At 35.1% G+C, this 23,735-nt stretch overlaps 1 protein-coding gene across 2 annotated transcripts; it reads right to left on the bottom strand.

Moving 5' to 3' along the window:
• Nucleotides 1–1,726: 1,726 nt before the first annotated feature.
• Nucleotides 1,727–22,388, bottom strand: LOC141829641 (putative receptor-like protein kinase At1g49730). Of its 2 annotated transcripts, none has more exons than XM_074717163.1 (9): nucleotides 22,237–22,388; nucleotides 13,161–13,712; nucleotides 8,644–8,934; nucleotides 7,619–7,880; nucleotides 7,490–7,542; nucleotides 7,336–7,406; nucleotides 4,900–4,989; nucleotides 4,740–4,821; nucleotides 1,727–2,406 (listed from the first exon to the last, which is right to left on the bottom strand). In XM_074717163.1, exons 1-9 carry the CDS (start codon nucleotides 22,340–22,342, stop codon nucleotides 1,889–1,891), a joined length of 2,025 nt encoding a protein of 674 aa, XP_074573264.1. In that variant the 5' UTR covers nucleotides 22,343–22,388; the 3' UTR covers nucleotides 1,727–1,888. The 2 variants fall into 2 exon arrangements, with proteins under 2 accessions (XP_074573264.1, XP_074573265.1); XM_074717164.1 differs by having other exon boundaries at nucleotides 22,264–22,387.
• Between the last annotated feature and the right edge of the window lie 1,347 nt (nucleotides 22,389–23,735).

The following is a 23,735-nucleotide window of genomic DNA, read 5'->3' as shown; positions in this document are numbered from 1 at the left end:
GATATTTGCCCAAAGCAATAGCTCAAGATTACAAATCACTTTCATAATTTCTCGAGCTTTCATGCCTCTAATTCTTAAACCTCGTCCATACTCTATGCCCCTGAGTCCAAAATGTATTGGATTTCATTAGACTCACATGACTTGCCTAGATTTATAGATAGGCTTGGAGAAGATGAAGACATTTTTTCCTTCATAAGCTAAACAAAAAAAAAAAAGAAAAACAAAAACAAACATCAAACAAAAAAACACATAATTTATTTTTCTTAAAAAAAAAAGTTTACATAAATAAATTATTGCACATCTAATCTAATGAACAAGAGAATTTAAGTATAATGTTTTTTTCTTTTCTTCTACTAAATTGAAGGGAGCCTTGCCGTAATAGAAAAATTACTACCGCATCACTTCGAATTTTAAAATTAGTCTCTTTTAAAGTAGGATAAAATTACGTATAATTGACCCCTTCTTTGAAATATTACATTGATGAAAATTTCATACATGAGACTACCCTATTTTCTTCCACTAAATTCAATGCCTATAAACCAGAATTGGAAGTCTCAACTCTTTCATTCTCTAGCATTCGTGAACTTCATACTTAAGCGTTATGAAAGTGTTTTCTCTTTTAGCAATTCGTTCAAAATTTAGAAAGTGAGCTTCCTAACTAATCTATTATTTCTATTTCAACCCAATATGTGAAATGGATAATCTCTATAACCACATGTCATATTACCCACTGCCTGAGAAACGGCTGAGAATGCCCCACCCCAATTGGCAATTTGCTAGGCTACTAGAGTTGTCGTAGATGAGTTGGATGTTTGTCAGCAAATTTAGGATTCAATTCGATAAAATTTATTTATGTTTATTTAATAATGAAAAAAATATATAAAACAAACAAATTTAAATACTAATAAATTTAGTTTGTTAATATTCATGAATAAAAATCCTAAAGCACCTTGATTGTAGGGTTTGAGCCTCCAAGTTGCTTTCGCACATTTCCTCGTGGACCTTTATTATTGTCATTATCTACTTTGTCATACCCTCTTATAATACTCTTTTATACCATTATAGACTGTCATTCACCATGATGATTCAGGCCGATACCTGAAAGAAGAAGGTTTTTCTTTCGGCCAAAAAGATGGATCTTTACTCTCAAAATTCTTGGTCTTAGGAGAATGATACCATTCTTAATGCTAACTACAAAAATCACGGTTGTGATTGATGCTGAAAACAAACGAGCAATGAGTTGCAAGAAAAATTAAGTTGAGTAAAATGGGATAGATTTGTTGAAATGGACTCAAAGTCTAGGAATGAACCTGGATAAAACTAGGTCTTTGGTTAGACAGTGGTGGCAGACAATCACAACCGGACTCGAGATTGCACACAAAATCCACACTTGAAAGAAGAAAGATGAGTCTGAGTGATGGTGGATGTTACTCCACAAATAAACGTATAGAAAATTTAGCCACATCATAAATTTGTTACAGCTTAAAGAACATCTTCATTTGAAATTTACAGGAAATTAATACCTGAAAGCACCCATGCAACAAGGATGAATGAATCAAATTGGGACATGTTAACCCAAGTGGCAAAGCATTCGGATGTATTTCCCTCAACGGTTCAATCCACTGCCGAGCAAAAATATATGTATCACACACACCTAAGACATTCCTAATAAATCAGAGAAGCAACAAAGAGAATTATGTACTAGAAGAATGCTGTCAAATCAGTAGAATAAAAAAACTCAAGGACATGCAAATAATCAAGGTATTCACAAGTACTGAAAGAAAAAACAGACCAAATGCTCTATTCATAACCATCACTTGTAATTCTTTGGACGCCAAAAGATGGAGGTACAAACAAAATTCATGTGGCTGAAAAAGTCATAGATGGACTAAATACCATGTGGGGACTGCGGTGAATTGCATTCGAGCAATATGCTTCGACTGCAGTAGGATCTCGAAGTGCTTGATGAAGATTGAAGACATCTAGCATCTCCGGTGAAGGCAATGATCTCATTCACCGGCTGCTTCTCAACGAATAATCTTCCACCACCATAACATCCTTCATCTTCTACAGCCTTTGCAAAGCCAATATATAAAGGATCCAACTGCTCATACAGCATCCTCAGAACTTGTTTGATTGACGGCCGTTCTCTGCTTTCCTTCTGAGTACATATATTTGCTATCTGTAGAACCACATGGAGCTGCTCCAGATTGACAGTATCTGCAATTGCTGGATCAGCCAATTCAGTTAGTCCATTGTCAGCTAGATCTTGAAACCACTGGACAAGATTACTGTTATCAAATGCCTGCTTTCCAGACACAAGCTCTAGCAGCAGTACCCCAAAGCTGTATACATCACTCTTGTTAGTCATTTTCTGGGAAACCATATACTCTGGATCCAGATACCCTACACAACAATCCATAAAATTCTCCAGTGGTATAAGATACTATAGTCAAAAAGGAATCATAATATCTGCTTAGCTGAATAATAACTTAAACATCCATTCACCATGAGATCAAAGCCATGTGACTATGGATCTTTATGCTTATTTATTGAATATTGCTATTACACTTTCTATCAATTACACTTCGATGATTATACTATCATGGACTATGGCATTCTATTCCATGAGTATCTGTTTACATTCTCATGTAGAAAATACATAGAGCTACTATAGTAAGACTACTATCACTACTTGGATTAGACTTAAAGCTCACATAGACTACTAATGTTGGGTTCAACTCAAGTTAGGCCTGTGCATAGCCTGCTACCGCAGTCCAGACGCAGACAAAGAGCATGGCCTTTTATACAATGGAGGGGTACATGCATCCAATCAGCAGTGCATCATGCCCCAATTTTGAATGTCAAGCTGTTTGAGTTCCAATCCCTCTTTAATTCAAGGTGAAAACAATACTTAGAACCTATTTAACCTAGGGATTCATGCATCGGGCAGTGAGCTATGATGACATATTGGTACCCAGGCAATGATTATTGAAGATCAGTGATTAGAGGGAAGAGAATTTTCTTCATGAAGAATGCCTTTGGGGTCCTAAGTGTGTGAAAGGTGAGAGTTTGTTTATTTTCTTTCTTCAGTGTTCAGAAAAGATTATAAGGAGATTGATTTGTAATATGATCTCCCATTTCATACATGCTTGAATTTTCTCTGTGGTTGTAGGCTCAAGTCAAACCACAATAAAACATTTGTGCTATTTATTCTTGTGTGTTTCTGTTTGTTATCTTTTGGGTTCCATTTCATACATGCTTGGATTTTCTCTGTGGTTGTATGCTCATGTCGAACCACAATAAAACATTTGTGCTATTTATTCTCGTGTGTTTCTGTTTGTTATCTTTTGGGTTCCATTTCATACATGCTTGGATTTTCTCTGTGGTTGTATGCTCAAGTCGAACCACAATAAAACATTTGCGCTATTTATTCTCATGTGTTTCTGTTTGTTATCTTTTGGGTTGAAGGAGATTATTCTCATTAACAGACAGATTTTAGTGCATTATCTATATTATAAGAGAAAAGTATTTTAGATGTATGACTTCATCATAACTTCCTCTTCTAAGAGCTCTGGTATTGATCTACGATGACAATTTGAGGTGGTAGGTCAAGGCATCTGGTTTGTTATGGTTGATGCTGTTGGTGGTTTATCGATAGTGTTATTCCCAACAAGTGGTGGTAAAGTGATCTTCAAACACAAGATACAACTGATACCCTTAATTTTCAGTTAAAATTCAGTTCACAAGATGACAAGTTAAAAGGACTAGGGGAAGTGAACATTTTTGGGCCATCCAGTCAATCTAACCTGAGCATGGCATGCTGAGTTGCATATAGAAATCACTTAACCTGATTAACTGACCAATGAGTTCATGTTTTGAAAATGAGCTAAGCTACTCAACAATGAAATTTAAGTTAAAGGTGTCATATAGTGAAATTTCTATTAGCAAGTTATAACCTCGCTCAAGAAAGATTGGTCAAAACCAAGTAACAAAATGTTTTCACAATCAATTTTCATAATTAATTTGTTGTGTTTATATCAGCTAAATAGATCTGACAAGTCAAAAAGGAAAATTGCAATTTTTATCCATCATTTATTTAGCTTACTCCATAATCTTATTTTCTGGATGTTGAACTTAAAGAAGTATGTACTTGCAATGTGTTGATCCTTAAAAAGATTCCCAGTATACTTTGCCACTATATTACTTGGACTCGAGTATATCCGACATGGATGTGGATCAAGTGTGTGACACGCGTATTTCTCAAAACTTCTAAATGTAATCAAAGAATGCCAGGTGTCAGCTTAGAGTGTCAGTGTCCAACATGGGTACAATGAGGATATATGAAGTGTCCAAGTATTAAAATTTTGAAACACCAATCAATAACAATCATAAAGTATAAATTATTTATACAGAATAAACTGACCAAACACATCAAATGGCAATTTCCCACAGTTTCAACTAGTGATTAAAATACCTATCAAGCCGACATGAGGAATTTCAGGATAGCAGAGCAAACTATTGTTTTCAATATTAATCAAATTAGGCGAGTAAAATTTGTATAGGAATTTGCCTTTGCTTTACTCAATGTGGCAATGGGCACTAAGCATAAATGCCACAAAGCCCATGCCATGAAATGACAATACTTTTCCTACGGATGTGCAAATACTAGCTCAAGGAAATGCTAACAAAAAATCAGTATAATACTAGAACAAGTGTCATTTTTAAAAGAAACTAACCTGAAGCTCCCAAGGCATTCTCATTATGATCTAAGAATCTTTTAGCATTTCTTGTAGAATGTTCCAAACCAAAATATGCAACCTATATAAAGGTCACTAATTATAAATTCTTAGAACAAATGCAAGCATTGATAAATTCACATTTGAGCACAATAAGAACCTTTGCTAAGAAGTTCTTATCCAAAAGGACATTGCTTGGCCTTAGGTCCCCATGACAAATAGGGGTATCACAATAAAAATGAAGGTACTCCTGCATTGTCAGTATAATGAATCTTAGATCTACCCATAAATGGAATTATTAGAAACATGAAGAATTACTTCCAGCTACTGGAGCAAAGAAGGATAAAGAAAATGTAAGATGACTTTGTTTTAAATGATAAATGAGATAAAATGTCCTTTGATATAACTGGATATGCAGTTGGACAACTACTGGGAAAAATCCTTATAACTGAAATTCTAGTATTGATATGGTTTTGGTCAAGCTATCAATGCCAACCTATATTGACATGCAATACATCTCAGCATGGATCAGATGATCCCAAGTTGCAAACCAAATTTTGAAGCCTCACTTCTATGATTTTTTTTCCCATTTGCATGGTCAGACTTGGTTTTTTTTCATTTGCCTTATTTATCCATATAGTCGACTCCACCTAGTAGGATAAGGCTTACTTGTTATTGTTGCCTTATTTACCTCAAAATAAGAAATATATCAATCTCATATTCACTTGAGTCAATATTATGTAGAAACAACTTAAGAAAGTTATTACTAAATATAATTATTCTATATTATACATGTGGGATTTGTTCTATTGAGAGAGAATAATCACATGATCTACTCAAGATTGGGAGTGGTATAATTGTATGCCGTATTAAAAGTTCAACAAAAGTGTACAAATACTCATGATCCATTGAAGGGTATTCCAGCTGATCCAAGATCAAATAATTGTTTGTTAATGATGAGTAGGTAGCAAGAATTGAAATCTCGAGCCGTATCGAGCAAGAATTGAAATCTCGAGCCGTATCGCGCGATACCGATAAAAAATTATATTCTGCCAACGGATCGGCACAGGCGTTCCGGCCGGGATACTATCTAGAGGCGTCGCCCGGGCTTAGCGATGCCTCCGAAGGCGTCACCTAGGCCCGACGACGCCTCCGGAGGTGTCGTGCAGGCTGCGCACCCCCAGTCACGAGTGGCAGTCAATTTTTTTTTCTTCTTAACTTAGGTTTTAATAATCAACTCTTAGTTATAGTTGAGAATAATTTAAATAGGCTTAATTAAAGCATCGTAAAATTATCCTATTATTTTTTTAAAAATATTTTATTTTTTATTTTTTAATATTTAGATTAAAATTTTATTTTAGTTAATATATTTTATATTTTAAAAATATCGAAATTATATCGACATAGTATGATACGGTACTGAAACTGTATCGTTCTGATTTGGGACCGAAACCTTGACACGACTCAATATTTTAAACCTTGATAGATAGTACTCATTTGAACAAAGACTATCTTGATAAACAATGTCTCACTAATTAGTTTGATTGGGAGCTTACAATCTTAAATTCAACCCACTTAGCTACTGATCTTCCTTATTGGTAGCGCCAAGTTAGATAATATAACATCATAGGCACATATGAAAAACCCAGATAGATGAACTCATGTTGCAATTTATGATGTCTGGTGCAGTTGTTACTCGATTAGCCAAGACCCAACTAAAATAACCATGTGAGAAGATATAGCAAATAATAATGAATGGGTGGAAACATATTATCTGAATCCTAAACGAATAGCAATGTTGTCTTGCCATATTCAAGAACAGTTCCATAATATCTTGGCAGCATGTTGTCAACCATGCAAGTCCTTGTTTCTTTTCCAAAAGCAAGCAGAGTGCTGAACTCTTCCACAAGGCCCTAAGTTGCTTCAAAATGACCTTCGTTCATTTTGGATGTGTTAAATTGTGAGAACCACACTCATAACGTACAGAAGACATCTTCTTGCTCATTGTCATGTCACATATCAGCAATGATTATTTTAATTATTCTGAAACATTTGATGCCGAAGATACAAATAGAACTTCTAATATCAACACTTGGAACCCACTTGTTAAAAGCTAGAATAAAATGAACAATTTTTTTGGACAGAGAATTAAATGAATCATATATTTTCAGTGAACTCATCACATTTTTAATACCTAATGGAGTTACTTTGTTAAACAAAAAAATGGGTTTAGTGGGATGTTCAGCAGAAGAACAAGATAAATTGATCTAGCAATGTGCAAAGCAATATCCTTGAAAAGTTATAGGATAACTGAACCTAGATGGAACCTAAATGGTAGACATGCAGCTAAACACTTGATGTATGAATTGATCGCTTACAAACTGAAGATGGATGAACGGTATCGAGAATGATTTACCCATTTGGGATGAGATGTTAAAATTAATTAGAGAATAGCATAATTACTTCTCTGTTCAAAGATTTTTTTAATTTAATTAGAATAACATGATGTTTACTATCATAGGCATTCCAAGATAAAGACAACAACTTTGATGCATTTGATACTGAATTATAATAGCAAGTCCATTCTCAAGTTTACCAGAGCATTGGCAACATCGACAGCAATTTGAACTCTAGTTTTCCATGCTAATTGAGTTCTCCCAGATGAAGCTGCAGATAAAAAGAAGAAATTACCAAAAATTAAACACATGAGACTAAAGTAAGAATCAAAATTGAGGTATAATAGAGCTTACAATGAAGTTGATGTTTTAGGCTTCCATTTTCCATAAATTCATAAACCATGAACCTAAAAGAAAAAGAAACTGAAGTAAATATGCCTACATAGCAGTTGTCACTTTATTATTGCACAATGATACAATTACCTCTCCTGCCTAGAATAACAAATCCCTTTAAGTGTCAAAATATGACGGTGATGCAATCTGCCAAGGAATTCCATTTCTTGAGAAAACTCTTGCTCACTTAGTTCTGAGAGATTATTATTCAGTTTCACAGCTGCAGGGAATCCATCATCAAATTGTGCCTTGTACAGCATTCCAAATCCATCTTGTCCTATAATTGTACTAAAATTTCCAGTTGCCTTCTTTATTTCTTTGTAACTGTACCTACAGAATATGGGTGGCGTGCCTGTAAAAGGTTCACGTAAGATTGTCTTATCCTTGAGGGTTTGATAACTTTGAGACAAAAAAAAAAGGGAGGAAAGGGATGGAAAAGTAAAAGTGGAAGAAAATATACTTTCTATGTTCACTTGGAAGGAAAAGTAGAGGATGACTTTATTTTTGAAAATTTACCACCCAAATTGAGCAGAAAAGGGAGGAGAAGGAAAAAAGCTGAAATTTGCAGATCGAAAAGTGATTGGTTGCAAATCCTGTCAATACTTATCTACCAAAACATGACTGATAGGTATTTTCCCACTAATCGAAGACATATTTATAAACTTTCCCTCGTCTGAGAAAACATGAGGAAGGAAATTTCCCATGTGGATCATCCAAAGTAAATGTATCGGAAGGAAATTATACATAATGAATTTGAAGTCACAAAAGATTCAACAACATGTACAATCAGCAATATTTGAGTTAAGAACTATTTCTTTCAACTCAAAAAACCAAAAGTAATTATCACACTCAGCATTCATGAAAATTTAGAAGTTAAAGGTAAGAACATCATTATCATAAGTGGTGTAACAAAGAAAAAAATGACAGAATTTTGAACTGATTTACAATTTCATAATAATAGCCATTTAACCCTTTTTAAGCAAACTAGATATGCTCAGATAATGTAATCTACTTCCTCAATATGTTAAGATCAGACCTTGTCTAGTGGATGCATTTCCAATAGTGACATAATATGATTGCCAAATTATGCACAGTAGGACATGAAATTAATGTACCTTTCCTGTTCTTCCAGACATGTTGAGAAGAGGAGGCATAGAATGTGCTTTGTTCTGGACTGTTGGAACCTTTTAACTGTCTATTTTTCCTTTGAATAAGTATTATAAGGATAAGGAGTAACAAAACTGCCACTCCAGTAATTATAATACCAATTCCTGGAATTAAAGTGAGCTGGTATGCGTGGTGATGTTCTTTAAATGGTGTAACAAAAAGGTCATGAGCAGGAATTGGGGATGAAGCTGGTGAAGATGCTGGGGCAACATACAAAAATGATGACTCTGAAGAATTCACTGCGGCAACATTTGAGTTCATAAATAACCATAACTAAGGCTAGAAAAACAAAACACAGAGAAGTCTAGTTAGGTATGAAGCAACATGAACTAGATTACAACTTGTTCAGTAACAAAAAGGGAAACATAGCAGTATAAGAGAATATAGTCAAACATAACAACTGAAAGGCTTTAGAAGCATAGAAGCAAGCCTAGAGGATACTTGCTGCTAATAGCCAATTCATGTAAATCAAAGCCCTTCCTATGTAACAAGTAACACACAGTGTAACAAACTGTCGTGTTGGAGAAGAAACATCCATCACATATATCATAGAACAGAAACAATGGTCAAGCAAAAGAATGGTAACAACTTTATCAGTTGTTTGATAAGCCACAAAAATTTCAAAATTATTAATACAATAGGACAAACAACAATTTCTCAATCACAAAAATTGAGCATGAAAGTACAATGTGAAAATCAGAACCACTGAAGGATTATATAAACTAAATGAAATCCTCAAGCAAACAACAATTGACCCAAATGATATTGGAGTGACTTTATGATGATCAAGCTAGAAAATTGAAACCAATCATTTTATCAATTGTATTACCATTTACTTATTTCTTTGATGCATTGGTAGTATAGTAGCAAATGACTACATTTACTCAAGGCAAATAGAAACCGATAAAATGTATCCTTAATAAAAAAAAATGCTGTAGACAGATTTTTTTCCTGTGTTATAACCTACGGGGACAGTCCATCATACTTTATTAGGCCAAGTTATCAAATATCAAGTGCATTGATCAATGGATATTGATATTACCCATTAATCTGCACTTTAATATTTGCAGAACCTAGAGGACAACAATCTCCTCTCTGGAATTATTAAGCAAGAAATCAGATGCTGAAACACACTAATGGATATTTGGAGTTTGAACTTCACAGCAAAGTAAACACATTATCATTCTATGCCAAAATTTTTATCTCTGATAGGAACAACACAATTTGAGTGCCGTGCTCTGCCAACACTCAGCCTGCAAAAGGTGTCGTGTCCATACTAGGCACACTTCAAAACATGCTGAGATCAACTCATTGAGTTTAATTCTATAATCTTCTTCTACTTAGCCTATTTGCAATGTAACTCTATATCAATTACAAAGTGGAATAAATAAAACAAAATACAATAAGTATCTCAACTAATGACAATGGACTTAATACCAAAATGTTTGTAGTGCATCAAATGAGAACATTGATTCTTATAGGATCCTAATGAGATCAGTCCCATATTTTTCAAGACACAGATTAAACAATGCTTCCATGACATTTGTTGTTGAAATTGATTCTCCTCAATCATAACTATATCTCAGTCCATCACTGTGTAGATGGACATTGGACTTAGATTCACTGAATTGGAATTGAAATGGACACAAAGAAACACAATATGGATAACTCTTGGTTTCTCGAACTTTAACATGTCTTTGTTGCCACTAGTGGTTTGCTTGGTGCTTCTCATCTTTCGCTCCCCTCTTTTATGATGTTTCATCTCCTCTTAGACAGACAGAATTAAAGGATAAGTCAAGGGAAAAGAACCTTTATATTTCGACCAATATCAAATAGGTGACAAAATGACATTTACTTGTGTTGATACAATCTCAATATTGATCAATAACTGGACCAATATATTCAAATGTGCAAGCCAATACCAATTGGCATTTAAAACAATGTTACATGGAAATGCGTTTAGATTGTTTAGTACTACAAAGAATAATATCCACCACCCACTAAGTGTTGAGATGTATACTAGAATCCTAGCTATATAAATAAATATTCTGAAATAAGAATCACATTTGGTCAATGTTTGCATTTAGTTTTTATGCAAGTGTCCATTTAATTTATATTGTAGATAAACATGGTGTGCGGAGTCCCACACAGAAGACCATGTTATCAGTTCCTTATAGATTATAAACAGTGTTCACAACCAAGATGGATTGGACAAACCATTGGAGTGGTTGTAGTGTGATTTGGTCTTAGTCTGTCTTGACTATAGAATTACACTAGTACACTAAGTGTGTATTGAGCAGGACCATCTGAGGATTGTTCGATTTATACTGACTATATAATCGAACTAAACCTCTGTTACTATAGATGTACATGCTCTTAATTCCGATATAATAACAAACACATGTACTTAGTATGTACTTCTTTGATTCATCAAAGGGTGAGATTTAGAACAATAGATCAAAAGGCTCGATGAGTTAGGAAGTAGTATTATGTACAGGGTGTGTTGTTGATTATAGAAGGAAACTGTGTCCTATAAACTAGGCTGATGATGTCCCCTTGAGGAGCTCATAAGGATTATCATATAAACCCTGCAGGTGGACCTTGTCCGCATGATAATAAGGTTGAGTGGTACTACTCTTGGACTAGAAGTTGATTAAATTCGAGTTGTCAGTAACTCAATTAATTGACGGACATATGATATCTTAAACACAGGGAGATTAATGTACTTATAGTGAGAAGGAGCTCATATTGTAATATGGGATTGGTGCGGTAGTGCGATGATAACTCTCTAGTGGAATGAGTTATCATTGATGGACTTAAGCTGTGTGTTCAGGAGGAACAAGGGAAGCTTAAGCCCATCGGGAGATCAAAACCAATTCCTCCTCTAGGTCCCTACTGTAGCCTCTGGAAATCCTCAAAACCGCCTTGGAAGAATTCGTGAAAAAACTAGGCATTTGAACTCATACAAAGCAGTGTAATCGATCAACTGATCGATTACACAGCTTGGTAATCGATCACCTGATCGATTACAAGCTTCGTAACCATTAAGCAGTGTAATCGATCAACTGATCGATTACACACCTTGGTAATCGATCACCTGATCGATTACCAGGCTTAATGAGAAAAAGTTACGACTCTTAATCGATTCCTTGATCGATTAAGAAGTTGGGTTCGAATTGGTAACTTCTGAAATCTTGCCAAAATCTCCGATCTGATTGATTTAAATCATAGCATGTTTATGATTCAATCATACCATGTTTATGGCTCAAATTATACCATATTTATGGGATGGCTAGGCTATAAAAGAGGAGGCTTGCAAAGGGTTTGAGACACACGAAATCCCCAAGCTTTGGTGGCCGGAACCTCTTTGGTCGGCTGCCACACCTCTTCCTCTTCCCTTTTCTCCTAGGGTTAACACCCAAAGAAGAAGAGAAGGAAGGAAAGTTTGCTAGCCATCGGAGTGGAGAATTTTGGTGGAGAAATTCTCGAAGGATCGTTGCCCACACAACGTTCGAGAAGAGGAGAGGGATACAGCAGAAGATCGAGGGGTCATCTACATCCTTCATAACAGTCCGAAGAAAAGGTATAATTTAATGTTTCCGCATTGATTAAATTATGTTTTTCATATTGGATCCTGTAAACCAAACACAAGAGCCCAATGATTTAAATGCGTCGATCAAACTTCGTTTGATCGACTATGAGGGCAACTTGAGATCGTTTCTGGGAAAATTTTTGTTCTGCAAGAATCAACCGGAACGGTTTTTCAAGACTTTCCCATCACTAAGTGCTTTAGTATATCTCAAAAGATATCATACAAGTGGCAATCATTCCTATGCATGATTTCTAAGCATTAGCAAGTTAACAATAGATGTTGCTCCTTTATATATGAGCAATTTAGACAGTGATGTAAACAAGCACGCTTTGACAACTGATGATCTGATGTGGGAGTTTGAGATCTTTAACATGTCACAACCATCAACAGATAAGATTCACTGAGGAGCATGCAAATCACTAGATAGTGAGTGACCTAATTTGCAATGCCTAATCACCAACTAGTCCACACTGTTGTTAGCTTTGTAAGGCAAAGAAAGGCATGAATTACAAAAGGTAGTGGAAATATAGGAAGAATATGAAACGAGGGGAATAGACAAATCAAGGGAGAGGCAACACCGACAACCTAGAGGTACCAATGTGGAATTAAACCCACTACACTAATACCTAATACCTCTAATACTCTTAACCATTGAATTAAAAAAGCTACTCTTTCATGCAAAACTTTGGAGAATTTTGATTGCAATTATTCAAATGCTAGTTTCCTCCATAAACAAAATGAGCTAAAAAGTGTTTCATCCATGTTTTATGTAGTTTGAAACATAAAACAAATCCACTACTAAAACATATCATTCCCTTCTTGTATTAAATATCAGGGTAAAAAATAGGAAACAAATAACTAAATAAAGCACACCTTGATAAATGCTCAGCACGTTGACACTAAAAAAACAACTTGCGAGATCAATAACTGATGAGTTGTCCCCTTGGTTTGCAATTGCAACAAAAGCTGCATCATGGCATGTATGCAAGGTAACATTATCTTGTTCTCCCACAAGGTGTCGAAGATATGATAAGCCAGAGGTTAAACACATCCTACAACTATTATCCAGTGACAATGCAAGCTTGCAATTTTTATTAAATTCATCAAAATCTGGGGACTGCCGCATATCTGAGATGGTTCCTCTTCCTGCACATTGATAGGAGACACGAATTTTAAGCCCCAATCCACAAAGCATTATTGCATTGGAGGGGATTCCACTTGATATCAAGGTTTCATTGATAGAACTGTAACAAACATCAGATAATTCTGATGGAACTCCCAACATTCCTGTTGCATTTGCATAATGAGCAACAGAAACTGCAATAAAGGCATTGATATAGCGGCAACATTTAGCTCGTTCATTTTGATTTGAACATACAGAATTTGCTGCAGATAAATTCCACCAACTCATATCCAACGGACAACCTACATGAGTATGGTTGTTATCAGAAACAAGAATACTGCTAAGGGGATAGAGTACCAATGCAGAAAAAACTATAAAGGAGACTATCCATATCAATTCTTTTACAGGATGAAGAACACATGAAACCAAGATTTATTGAAAAACACAATTGATAGAAAATGCTGTGTTTTTCAAGTTGGCTACATCCCCAATAATGTCAAAAACTTCTCTCAAGCTTTCTTATCCAATTTTGTTTCGGTTTATGAATCAACCAAGAAAGTGTACAGAACCATTAAGAAAACTAGAAGAGTAAAATGATATTCATTTACACATAATTGTAATGAAATAAACCGACTATTCAGAGCATAGTTTGAGGATCTCTATACGTAGCCATTTACTCATTACTTTTGTTTCCTAAGTTAGGCTTTATGATAGACATTGCTGTTTCATTATCAAAGGAACTTCCAACAAAACCTCACATCAATCGGGACTTAAATAAAGATGCTGGGAAATCTATTTGTTTTGTCTGCTTGCCATATTATAGGTTTTCAAAGATGTATTTGGATGACGTAAAACTTCAACTGCAAGGTGAATGAAGCTGACTTGCTCCTCTTTACCAAAGGATGAAGGTACACCTAAGTGGGTCTCCAGTTGAGTTTCAGTTCAGCAATTGTTATGTATTTTGGCAAATGGTAGGGTAATTACGTATTCCTTTACATTTGTCAAGTTTGAAGACTTGGTGCCTGTTTAAGTCTCTAGATTGGGTGGGTATACATATCAATCCATATCACTAGTCATGAGAATAAAAAGAGGACTTTATGGATCAAGACCAAATGATATTAGAAACCTGTACAATATATTTAAAATCTAAAATATGTCCATGTAAACATAAATTAAAAGCATAAAAAATATATATGACAATAACATAATGATCTTTATAACAGAAAAGTTTTATATGTGGGGAAATCACAATGTTTTCATAGCGAAACAATGTTTGTGCTTTTTTTGCCTAGTGACAAGTAGGATTAATACAGGCTTCCAAAATATAGAAGCATATTGTCAATCCAACAATTTCTCCATAAAATTAGTTAAGAAGAATCTGTTGGTGCAAGAAGCACTGGTGTGTCCCTAGAGTTTTGATGTTTGACAATATACCTAAGTCTGGTCAGTTTGACCAAGGATGGATCCAAACATGACCTAATATTTGGATAAGAGTGAAGTCTAGTTAGGTCAGTTTGACCAGAAGACTAATGAAAAGTCCTAGTCAGTTGGATAGGCCAAGGAAGTCCTAGTCTGTTAGACCAGGCAAGGTGAAGTCCTAGTTGGAGGCTAGGCAGGAGAAGTCCTAGCTGAAGGCTAGACAGAGGAAGTCCTGGTTGGAGGACGGGCAAAGAAGACTTGGTGAGTGAAGCTGAGCAGGAAATCCTAATGAGTGAAACTGGACAAGGAAGTCCTAACTGGATGTTAGGCAAGGAAAAATCTAAACAGGTCAAGGGTGACTAGATGTTTGGCAGATGAGAAGTCTACCTATGGAAGTAACTAGTCCTAACTGGAGGTTAGGTAAAGGAACATCCAAATAGGTCAAGAGTGATCGGATGTTTAATAGGTGGGAAGTCTACCTATGGAAGTGACTAGTCCTAATAGGAAGTTAGGGATGGGTAAGTCTAGTAGGTTAGACCTACAGGGTAAGGCTCAGGTCACACAGACTATAAGGTAGGCTTAGGTTGTTTGCGTGTTTGTATGCTTGTTTTACAGGAACCAGGAGGTGAAAGCAAGACTGAAGAAGCATAAGACGAGCAAACAGAAACAGTCGAATCAAGCTCGGGGTCAAACCTGAGTTGACTAGATCCGGACGTCCGAATGTTATTCTAGACGCCCTAAGCACTCCTGGACAGTCCAAGTGCCCTTAGACGGTCCAAGCACCCCTGGACGGTCCAAACGCCCTTGGACGGTCCAAGCGCCCGAATCAAGAAGAATTGGCTCCGATAAAGACCGAAGAGATCGGATCGGCTCTAGGCGCCCAGATAAAATCCAGGCGCCTATAAGGGCCTCAATATGCACCACAAGGAGTAACTCTAATTCTTCATACTCTCCATCCTGTGATGCTGGTGAATGCGAACGGATCCTGCTCGTGCAATCGTAGAAATGCCAGGAAGGGTGCGTTGCGCTCAGAACTTCCGGATCGACCAACATGAACGTTTGGTTATTTCACTTTAGTCTTACATTTTGTACTTTCATTTATATATTTTGGACTGTAAGACGGATTTTTCTGTCTCCGAAAAAGTTCCGAAAGGGAGACTATTAATAGACGGGCACCTTCCCATGCATATGCCTTGGACGCACTAACCCTGGAGATTAGGAACCAAGTAAATCCGTTTGCTTGTGATTCTAATATCCGCTGCAAGTTTTTAATAGAACGAACAAATGAATGACAAGAGCGTCATTCACCCCCTCCCCCTCTCTAGCACGCCCACCGGTCCTACAGAATCCATATAGGAATATCATTAATAAAAGAGAATTATTTAAGATTACTTCATCAACTTAAATTATTATCCTAAAATAAAACAATTATTAAAATAGATAAATTTATGTTTAAGAGCAATATTGTTGACAAGGCAATATAATATGTCTATAAATACCTTTTGGCAAATTAATTAAGATAATTATTTATCACTTTATTTCTTTTCACTTCTCTATTTTTCCTTGTTACCTCTATTCCTCTTAATTTTACATGGAATGAGAGCCATAACTTTTTTCCTCTCCACCATACTAGGGTTATATCATATGCAACTTCTACATCATGCGACCCTTCCATCCAACAATGCCTTCCTACAAAATGATAACGAGCACTATCCTCTTGATTCTTGAACCTATCGGGAGCTCCCTACAACAATGAGAACTTTGTAGTGACAGTCGACAACAATCTTCTCTCCCCCATTAGCAACCACATCTTCTCCATCGACCTTCTCAAGTCCCAATCTAAGTTTTTTTTCTTTCCTACCCAAATCTCACTTTTTCCCCTATTCATCTTGAATACCACACCGCCATAATTTATTGTTTTCTTTGTTTTCATCTTCTCTCCTCGTTGTCCCACACACACTAACTCCTTTATTTTTCTCTCCTTGTTGCTCTATTTTCCTCTATCATTAAAGTAATTAATCCATCTATTTTTTTCTTTTCTATTTTATCTATTTCTCTTTCCTTTGTCTCTTTTCTATTCACAACTCCTACAACGCCTCTATCTTTCAAATCTCTAGTACTTGCACAGTTGTTGTTTCGCTTAGCCATCCCTTAAGTTTGCAATTCAACTACATCTTTATTTCCTCTAGCAGCCCCTTGTCTCTGTTAAACTTTCAGGCTCTTTTATGTTTGCTTCACTCAAGTTTACCTCAACCATCGATGCCTTAATCCTCTTTGCGATTACAATGGTGAGCACCACATAAAACGGCAAAAAAAGATGTTTACTATCTTCAATTTATTTTTTTCCTTTTTTGTAAAAAAAAGGAAATGTCTTCTATTTTGAAACAATCCTGTCTTTGTCTTTTTCTGTGTTATCGAGGTGGTCAACGACACCGTCAGGACGATGTCAAATCTACCTCACCATTGGATATATTTGTCTTCATTGTCCCAATAGATGCGACTCAAATTTTGTAGCGGTGTACATATTCATAGAAGATGTCAAATTTGTCTCACTATTGAACAAATTGGTCTTCAAAGTCTTGAGAGATATGACTCGAGCTTTGTTGGTGGTCTTGTATCGTAGAGGCAACAAACTGCTCTACAAATCTACCTAGGCATTCTCATCCATAACCACTCTACTCTTCCTACCACTAAAATCTTTTACTACAAGAAGATATCTTGATACTAGTGTATCTCATCATATACGCCAGAATACATCCTTGCAAAAGCAATGTCCTACCATGGATTGGATAAGTTGCGAGTAAGCAATCTTGATAAGAATATTTTTTCTGAATTTCACCTAATCATCACCTTGAGAAACAACCATTATTTTACTCCATGGAGAGATAAAAATGCTCAATATTATCTTCAATGTTCTTCCATTAAAGCTCTTACCGGTTAACGCACAAACAAACCAATTTGTCATGCTCTACCCGATCATCCTTTTCTTTTATATTGTTCATACAATCATTCATTGATATAGTCTATCCACTTCATTTATCTCCTCATCTTATTCATGTATGGTCTACATGGAGGCCAAGAATCATAATTTACCTTTTTTCCCCATGTAATCATGTTTTAAATTCTCCATTGAAATTATCGATTCTAATGTTTGGAGAATGTCACTCTTGTTAACCACTTTAGCAATTCAATTGACTTTTTCCATTAAAAAGTAATATGATCTATTTGATAAATTTTGTCGCTTTTAAAACCAAATTGAACACTACTTTGGTCGTAATAGTCACTCTTTGTTATGATTGGGGAGGAGAATATTAAGCTCTTACCTCCTCACTAAGTCTCTTACCTTCACACTATTGAGCAAAATGACTATGCAAAGAGAAAACATTGTCATATAATAAAAACTTAGCTCTTTCTAATCATGCATCAATCCCTTTGTAAATTTTGGGATAAAATGTCAACACTATAGTTACCTCATAAATCGATTTCCAACTCCATTACACTATCAAAAAATGTTCCCTAGAAAAAACATTATAATCAACCAACTATCTCCTAACTACACTTTCCATCAAATTGTTAGTTATGAATATTATCCTTGGTTACCCCATACTCTAAACATAAACTAGACTCCTGTATTTTCCCTTGATTACACTAACTTGCATCATGGGTAATGTTGCTTGCATATACTGACTAGATGGATATATATTTCTCAAAATATTATTTTTAACAAGTCTTTATTCTCTTTTGCAACAGCTACCTTAGCTCCCTCTTTAGGGAATAATGATACCTTTTCTAAAACCACCTAATATTACACCAAAATCCCCACAAGTTGCTAATATAGCAAGGCCCTCTAGGATACAAAAGAAGATGACATTCTCAATCTTGCTCCATTTCTGATGATCTAACCTCACTTATTGAAGATGACCCGCTCTCTAGTCCTAGAGCCTAAAATAATGTAAAGTCACCATTCCATCACCCTTTCATCCTACTCACTCATCACCATCAATAAGTGTTTTTAACGATGATGCTTCCCATATTTTATATTTAAAAATACAGCAAAGGAATCGCCTCCCGTGGTCGTAGAGGGGTCACATGAGCGAGCTAGGAGTTTTAATTAAAATATCTTAATCAACTTCTAACTATAATAAGGATAATTTAAAGAGGCTTAATTAAACCCTAATAAAATTATCTAACTATATATTTTATTTATTTTAATTCTAAAAATATATAAGAAATTATTTATTTATTTATTAAAAAATTATTTTTTATATATTTTTTATTTTTAAAATATTTATGTTAAATATTTTATTTTTAGTTAATATATTTTATAGTTAAAAAATACCAAAACCATATCGGTATGGTACGATACGATACTGATACCGTATCGTTCTATCATATACTGAAACTCCGATAGGCTCGAGATTTTAAACCATGATCTATACATAGTGTCCATCAATGGCCATGTGATACCCTCTTCCATAAGCATACAAGGATCAAAACTGGCATATTGCAATGATTGTAGAATTTGATACTCTCCTTTGTAGTGAAACATCGAGCTTAGTTCTCCACTTCTTCCATGAATATTGTAGCACACTATGGTTTTTCGCCTCAAGTAGCGAGTCAATAGCTCTCTTGAATGTTACAAAGCTTGACTTGTGGATAAAGGATTCAATCAAGAGCCATATATTTACTTAAATGACACATTTTCATTAAAATTACATACCTCAATTTATTGTTATCAATAGCTATCAGTTTTAATTGGTCGTTATGGCAATTGGGCAGTTGCCTTCTTTTAGATTATCTTGAGGAAATCATATTTATGGGGCAGCCACCTGTGTTCATTTGTCTACAACTTCCACCACATGTTTGTCAACTCAAGAAACTCATATATGATCTTCAGCAAGTCCCTTGTGCATGATTTTATTGTTTGCCTGATTATCTATATTCTTAGAGGATTTGACTAGTTTCTATTCTACAAATGCAATGGTAGATCTATAATATTTTTTTATTCTAATAATTGACAGTGATCAAGAAGGTATCAGAACTCCTTAATTAGGAATTTCCTACTCAAGATATGGACAATCCTCATTTTTTTTTCTTAATATTGAGCATCTTCCGCATACTAAAAGTATTTCCTCTCCCAAAGCAAATACATTGTTGGGCTTCTCCACCAAGTTAAAATGGATGGTGCACATCCTATCTCTAAACTAATTGCTATAAGTGAAAACTATATACTTTCATCCTCTCTTATCTCCTACCATGGCTAATCCCTAGATCTACCAAATTAAATGATAACATCACACGACTTATACACCGTGTTTGTCAATTTATGTATGCTTCCATTAAACAAATCAAGAAGATGTGAAAAGGATTCTTCACTACCTCAAAGGCACTATTTTAAATGATTTTTGTATTGCCAGTCATCGAAAGAGTTGCATGCTTACAATGATACAAATTAAGTTGTCTCTCCTCAAGTTAAAAGCTCTACTAGTGGTATGCAACATTTTATGAACAAAACCATATTTTGTGGAATTCTAAAAAAATAACCTACTCTATCTCACTCAAGCATCGAGATTGAATACAAAGTTATAGCTAATGCAATGTCTAAAATCATTTAGCTTCAATTTCTTCTTTCAAAACTACGTCTTCCCATAAATATTGCACTTAAAAATTTTGCGTGACAATATTGAGGCAATATATTTTGTAGCAAATTAATTTTTTATATTCACACAAAACATATAGATTTGTTTTCACTTTGTCCGAGAACATATAGAGACTCAACAACTGTCAGTCTCCTATGTCTCCATTAGGGTTGCAAGTGAACCAAGTTGAGACAAACTTTATGTTATTCAAGCTTTTTTTATAAGGTAATCGAGCCAAGCCAACCCAAGCTTAAAATGAATCAAGCCATTGAAAAGAGTGTTCAAGTTTGGCTTGATTTCTTTTCTATGAGTTTGAACTTGGTTTAAGATTAGTCATTTAGATGTTATCGAACTCTCAATTCGAAGTTGTTTGATTGTATGGAACTTTTATATTTTTAAACTTATTTAGTTGGTCAGTAAGCTTGATATTCCAATCTAATTTATTCATTATGAGAGTGTTTTTATTTATTTATAATTTTGATAAGAGTTTTATTGATTAACATGGTTCACAAACTTTGTTTGTGGACATTGTTTATGAATATTGTTCATGAACAGTTCACAATCTATCTTTTTTCATGAACATTAACAACACATATGTATTCAAACTTACTCATTTAGTTTTATGAGTTATTCAAGCTTATTCATACCTTGTATATATTGAATGAACATAAACAAGCTCTTGCCAAGTCCAATACCAAACTTGCTCACTAACGTTTGATATATTTACATATCTAGTCTCCATGTTGAATCAACTAGCTGACATTTTCATTAAGTCATTATCTAGATAGTGTTTCAATAGGCTGGAATCAAACTCTCAATGTCTGACACCTTCGTTTGTTGGATTTGTTAGTGGTAAAAGAGAATTGTTCAAGATCGCTTGTCGCCTTAAATTAATATTCCTAAAATAAGTCAATTCTTAGAATATGTAAATTTCTATTAATCAGGAATTAATATTATTGACCCAACAAAATGATGCCTATAAATAATGTATTCTTTTGGCAAATTAATTAAGACAATTATTTCCCTTTATTTCTTTCCTCTTCTCTAGTATTCTTTGTTGCCTCCGTTTCTCTCTGCATAATTTTACAATTAAAAGGAGACGTTGTCACATAAATAAAAAGGTACGGAAAGCATTAAATTCATTCAGCTCAGACCAAAAAATTGTGCATAAAAGAACAAAGGCATGGAATTGTGACATTTTATAGGGGATAGGCAGTGAAGAAGACAAAGCATAATAATGAGGAACTATTTCTCAGAAACACTGCGACAGGCAAGAATGCAAGAACAACTTTGGAAGCTAACGATCCAGTGGTCATGGGTAGGGAGTAAGCAAAGATTAAAGACAAACCCTTAATTTACAGAAACGGAAAGTAGTAATTTCCTGTGGTTAAATTAGTAAGGGGCCAAAATACTTAGTGCTTTCTCTAGTTCTCCACGTTATTCCATCTGTTTTATCAAAAGAGTAGACAATGACTGAAGTACAGAAAGCAACTCGGTCATAAGAACGTCAACTTTGCTAATAAAATGTAAAGAACCCCACAGTGATTTTATCAGAAAGCCTCCATTTTGATCATCAAAAAAGAATCGAGTAAACTGATGACCAGCTAGCTCCAAAAACGAGGAACCATAAAAAAGAACCACGCGCACACAGACACACAAGAGAAGAACGAACAAGCAAGGCAGGAAACGTAAATCCACGACAACGGAAGCAATCGCACACATCCACAAAAGGGAAATCGCAAGAAAAATCGGCATCGGCCCGATTCACCAAAATAGCGCGAGGAAGGGGAGCCACCAGTGGACGCGGAGCAGAAGCTGAGCGCTGCAAGCACCAATGCGACCGCGAAGGAGAAGCGGCGGAGGGACGACCGCATTTGGGATCGCAGAGAAGGCGGCGAGGGAAGTGGACGGTGCGAAGAAGCGACGGCGACGAGTCTCGTTGCGCCCCCAGGACCCAACCCACCCGAGTCCAGTAAGTTGCGGTGGATAATCATAATTGATGGTCCCGCAGCTCACCGGAACGCGACGCGAAGAACCAGGGCACGTGGGACCGTGGCCACATGATGACGTGGTCCCCACTGAGGCCGCAAGGGGATATCGTGCGGCGCGAGGAGAGGTATATTGTTCGGGTAACTTTTTGGGTTATTCCTTTTCATTTTTCAAGGCTCGTTCAAAGTTTTAAGTTTCTTAGGATTTTGTTTTGCTCTAAGTAAAGCACGTGAGGTTCCACTATAGGCTATAAAATTTATTTATGGTAATATATATACGTAATAAATAAGTTTTAAATTAATTTATTACATAAATATTTAATCTAATTTATAAGAATAATATTATTACTAATTGAGCTCAATAAAAAGCCAAACTCCATAAGAGTTTTAATAAGTAAGTTTAAATAAGATCGACAAATAAATAAATAAATTTGAACATAATTAAATTCAATTTGACTCAATTAGTGTATACTTTTAGTTCCAATTATCCTCTTTGTATTTATATTAGTTTGACTAGATTCTCTTTAAAATCATCCTCTTCTCTTTAATTTCTCCTAACAAATTGGTATATAGTAAAAATTTAAAAATTGCAATCTCTTCTCATCATGCAAATCTAGCATTGTTTGGTTGACACTGTATATGGCCAATGTAAAAATGTATTTGAGTATTCGGGAGGTCAACCTCTGTATAAATTGTATTATACATTTATTTGGTAGATGAATTAGATGAAAGATTGTCTATCTTTAAAATTAGTCGGACGAAATTCAAATACCTGAATTATATTAAAATAAATATTTGAGTGACACGATCATGCTCATGAGATGAGTGAAGAAAATTCTCATATGTGAAATATTTAATTCTATTTCAGAAACCAATTGAAACATAGAAATGTTTTGATAACTTGATGGCTTGGTGCAAACAAGCATTGTTGCATGTACAATTACATGTTCAGAAACATTAATAGGTAGCTTTATTTTCATAAGTAATGGTCTCTTGATCAAATGAAGATGTTCAATAACAATTATGCCAAATTATTTTGTGTTTTTTTAGTTATTATCAGATATTTAGCTCTTAGAGTTGATTAATCTTAGGGATGATCAACTCGGGCTGACCCTATGAAAATTTCTCACCGACCATTTAGATAAATCAAAATTATTTTATATATGAACATAAGCAACATGTTATTCAATTTTTATACCAATGGACATGCAATAATCATCAAATACTTGGGATGTAAATTCATCCACATTATCAAGGCGAATTGATTCAATTGCATAAT

The sequence above is a fragment of the Curcuma longa genome, chromosome 5, assembly GCF_044706935.1.
Source record: "Curcuma longa cultivar G26 ecotype Majalengka, Jawa Barat chromosome 5, ITB_CL_G26_1.1, whole genome shotgun sequence".
NCBI classification, from domain to species: Eukaryota; Viridiplantae; Streptophyta; class Magnoliopsida; order Zingiberales; family Zingiberaceae; genus Curcuma; species Curcuma longa.
Note: the sequence above shows the minus strand (reverse complement) of the source record. Positions and strands in the feature narration are given on the sequence as shown.